Source organism: Eurypyga helias, unplaced genomic scaffold (genome assembly GCF_000690775.1).
Source record: "Eurypyga helias isolate BGI_N326 unplaced genomic scaffold, ASM69077v1 scaffold22906, whole genome shotgun sequence".
NCBI classification, from domain to species: domain Eukaryota; kingdom Metazoa; phylum Chordata; class Aves; order Eurypygiformes; family Eurypygidae; genus Eurypyga; species Eurypyga helias.
The window spans coordinates 6,210-10,220 of record NW_010257549.1 but is presented as its reverse complement, the minus strand read 5'-3'; the positions used below and the strand labels follow the sequence as shown (position 1 = coordinate 10,220).

The following is a 4,011-nucleotide window of genomic DNA, read 5'->3' as shown; positions in this document are numbered from 1 at the left end:
AAAGAAGGAAGCCAATGAGATACTCAGATGATCATTCACACAGGAGTTATTAATGTACGGAATGAGATAATGTAAGCACATAAGCACCCACAGAACAGTAGCTGAAAAGGGAAAAGTGAGCAGAGAGGGAAAGTTATCAGGCAACCATCGTACTTCAACTAAGAGAGAATTCTAAAGAGATTCAAATTTCTTACACAAGGGCTGATTGGCTTTACAGAAACTGAGTCAGCTACACCACAACTGGCACACAGAAATCCTAATGAGATTTGAAGCCAGCTCAATTTGCAATGTCCATAAATATACTGATTATGTGGTTTAAGCAGCAACATTCAAATTTACAACAATTCCATCTTTTTAAAATCAATATATAATGATCAGTGTTAAAGTAATGACATTTATGAAAAAATCCTGCAGTCAAAAGTAGAATGAAATTACTGTTTTGGTCATAAGTATTCTGGTTCCCTGTTGTGGGAAACTGAAGTTCCTGCCCTGAGGTCTTTTCTGACAAGGTTGTATCAGTGGCCAAATTATGCCTCTGAACTTGGCAACCAAGTATTTCTTCCCTCCTTCCTCATTTTATCATCCACATTGCTGCTCTTCATTTGTTCAGTGGTGAATGGGACTAGAAATTAAAACAAAGCAAGCAGGCTGATTGTGTACTGACATGTGCTTGGAGCAGTTTCTCCTCCCAGAAAAGAAAGTCCTGCCTTGGAAATATGAGAGGCTAGTGAATTGTAAGTGACATGTCTTTAGGCTTAGCTTGTAATTTCCATTACAACTTTGCATGGGCAATAGCAGGCAAAAAGTGAAACAAGGCAAAGAATTGGGACATCCAAGACATTGCTGCTCAAGAACCTAATAAAACATGAATTAAATACAAAGAACTCCTACCAACGAAAAGACCCCCTTGCTCTAGGTCAAGAAGGGAAGAAATTTTATTAGTGGACTGTTTTCTCCTTTGAAATAGCTCATACTTCAAATCCTGGGGGAAAAAAGCATTTAAAAGTTCCAGAAGCACGGGGAAAACAAACAACTCCTCAGTTACTTAAGCTATCTTACATTTGCCAGAGGACCCTCATCAATGTTGCAGCCGGTCCAAGGGTTCCAGTTGGAATGAGGTGGTGACCATGGAACAACTCCCGTATGACTTTGTCTCTGCGATGGTTCAAAATGGGCCAACTTTCCAACGTTAATCAGAACTGGATCACTGGGATCTTCAGGCTATAAATCCAAAAGTCAAGTGGGCAAAGAAAGATAGAAGTATGAAACAAGCAGGCCTGATGTTAAATACTGGAGTGTCTGAACCACACACTCACCACAGGCACAATCTCCAGAGACAGTTCCCGTACTGTGTTTTGCAGCTGATTTTCTAAGTCAGAAGACAGCGACACCTCATAAGGTTCCACCTATTAAATGTTTAAAAACTACATGTTGATACACACAAAAAGACTGACAACGGAAGCCAGAGCTGCAGGCTACCAGAGAGTACACTGAGCCATCAAACAGTTCCTAGTGGAACAAGGCCAAAGAGTACCATCAGGTCAAAAGTCACATTCTTGAAACATTTTGCCAATTTTTTCATCTGACAAGAATCTGCAGAACACTTTTAAGTATCTGAGTTTCATTTCAGAGGAGAACATCCCCAAACTTGTAACGAATACCAAAGAAATGCTAACATGCCAGCGAATGAAACAATAGCCAAGAATTGTATGTCACAAACATAAATCTTTAAGCTTCTAGAAAATTTATACTGAAAACAACATTTGTTCAAATCCTATTTAATTTAATGCACTGTAAAACTAGTTTACTACTCCGTTCACATACACACAATGTTCTATTTCTGATCCAAATCACTGGCCAGACCAGAAACAGTTGCTGATCTAAAGAATCAAAATCATTACAAACTCGTTAGTTGTTGAACATTGAGAGCAAACTCTAACTCACTCACCTGTATAAGAGAGTGCTGTGTGTTATTAAAATGAAAGCAGCAATTTTTGACTGTTCTACCCAACTCACCGCTTCTCCTTTCTTCTTTGTCTGTCCAGAGTAAGGTTCTATGACACCAAGATGGTAGAGCTGTCTAACCAAGGAAAGGGCACAGGACTGTGCTGCCAGCTTTTTGTTTGATCCATGCTCACGACCGAAAATCCCTGCAGCACACAAAGTTCAGAGCTGTAGTAGCTAATGAGGCAAATAGCTTCCACAGAAGATACTCCTCAGAAATGGGATTTGTCATTGTTCACACACGCCGGGTGTTATGGAAAGGGTCTCAAATCTTGGTAAATCCAGAGCTCCAACATAAAATCCAACCAGGCCCATTCATCAGCTGACTCACAATAGGCATGTAGTCTTCCTCACTGACTTCCTGGGGAGCTCCTGTGAAGTTTTTCCTGCATGCAGTGTCTAAGGAAGTATGATTTATCCTATAGCACCCAACCACACCATACAGATTTCACAGCAAGCGCTACGTAAATGGGTATGGCAGACCACGAAAAAGTAATTAACGCAAACAAAACCTACCATATCCACAAGCATTTCTTTGGGCTGAGAAGAAAGATTAGTGGAAGCGTGTAATGGACGAGCAGTAGAACGCGACAGGCACAGCACACAGAAAAAGGATTTCACCTCAGGAAACAAGCATGAACCTTCACATCTGTAAGTGGCTCCAACACACAACTATAACAGTCTGCAGCCATGCCTGTGGCCTACTCCTCTGTGCCAACACTCATCCCTTGCTGAGATAAAAAATAAATAGGAACACTTACTTCTGCCCAGCTGCTTCACATAAATGTTCATTTCTGCAATAAAGCTCCTGTAAGAGAAAGACAGAGCACAGAGGTACAATGAGACCCTCAACTCATCAATAGCCAAGGTAAAATATTACTGCTTTTAGTCCCTTGAACCCCAGGTTAGTAGGTAACAGACTTGCCATCAACAGAACCAGCAGGTCTGCTAAGAAGTCCTGCAAATGCCACCATTCAGCATTGAAATTTAAAGCCACATTATCAGGAAACATGGTTGGAGCTGCCTGAGTTTAAGGCAACAATTAAAAAGCAGACAGCATGTTAATGTACCATTAGCACACATCCCACTGTTCCATTAAGTTTATCCCACATGATACTCATGTAACCCACTAGCAGCCTGGGTTTACTGATTCAGACACAATACAGCTACGCTGGTTTTGCCACACATCTAGCCAGCTCAGAGCACAGACAAAACTAAACCAGGTCATTTTGTCCGAGACAACTGGACATATCTGCACAGGAGGAGACAGAAAACTTGACTTTTCGTGAAGCTTTTATTGGCATACTCCGGGAACAGCAGCCAAAAGTAACTCTGCACAGCAAATGTAATAGTTTGCCCAGTAGGCACGTAACCAATTCATTCAAAGGTCAACTGGCTTATTAATTTAGGCTTAAAAAAAAAAAAAACGACGTGTCAACAGAGGATGATGAAAACCAAAATCTGCGTTTTTAAGAACCACAAACCTAAGCACATATTTGCACAGATCAGAAATGAAAGCTAAGTTCTTGTAAGGCTGGATTTAAACTGGCAAATGTGATTCAAGATGCATGACTGGGCTTTATCAGACTGAGATCCTCTTTCAAAACTATGCCTTGATACTTCCACAGCTGCAGGCAGAGCCTGGCATCTGTGTTCTGGATTTCTTGCTGTAAACAAACAAACAAAAAAGGTTAAGTGAGGGATTTAACTTTCAAGTTAGAACTCCTTCCTGTACTACCAGTGAACTGACCTTCAGGCACAGTGGCTTCAGGGGTCAAAGGCCACTGGCTTTCAGGGACACAACAGCCAACTAAGGCACCGATGACAGTATGTTTCTCAGCCAGGCCTATAGTCAGCATTCAATCTCATTCTCCTCCACCTAAGGGGAGAACAGCAACACCAGAAATCAGTTCATAGCAGAATCCCATGTGAATGTTTAGTACAGCCTCAGCAGCCCATGTGTGAACACGCAGAGATCTTGGGTGTCACTCGCTGCTACCATTTTCA

At 41.4% G+C, this 4,011-nt stretch overlaps 1 protein-coding gene across 1 annotated transcript in view; it reads right to left on the bottom strand.

Moving 5' to 3' along the window:
* The window catches only part of DHX9 (DEAH (Asp-Glu-Ala-His) box helicase 9), a gene marked incomplete at both ends in the record, with an annotated part of 17,312 nt that overhangs the window by 8,858 nt on the left and 4,443 nt on the right, over nt 1-4,011 (bottom strand). The window contains 4 exons of the mRNA XM_010154062.1: nt 1,060-1,221; nt 1,317-1,406; nt 2,017-2,150; nt 2,766-2,812. Coding sequence (XP_010152364.1) covers nt 1,060-1,221; nt 1,317-1,406; nt 2,017-2,150; nt 2,766-2,812 — 433 coding nt within the window. The remainder of the gene's footprint in view (nt 1-1,059; nt 1,222-1,316; nt 1,407-2,016; nt 2,151-2,765; nt 2,813-4,011) is intronic.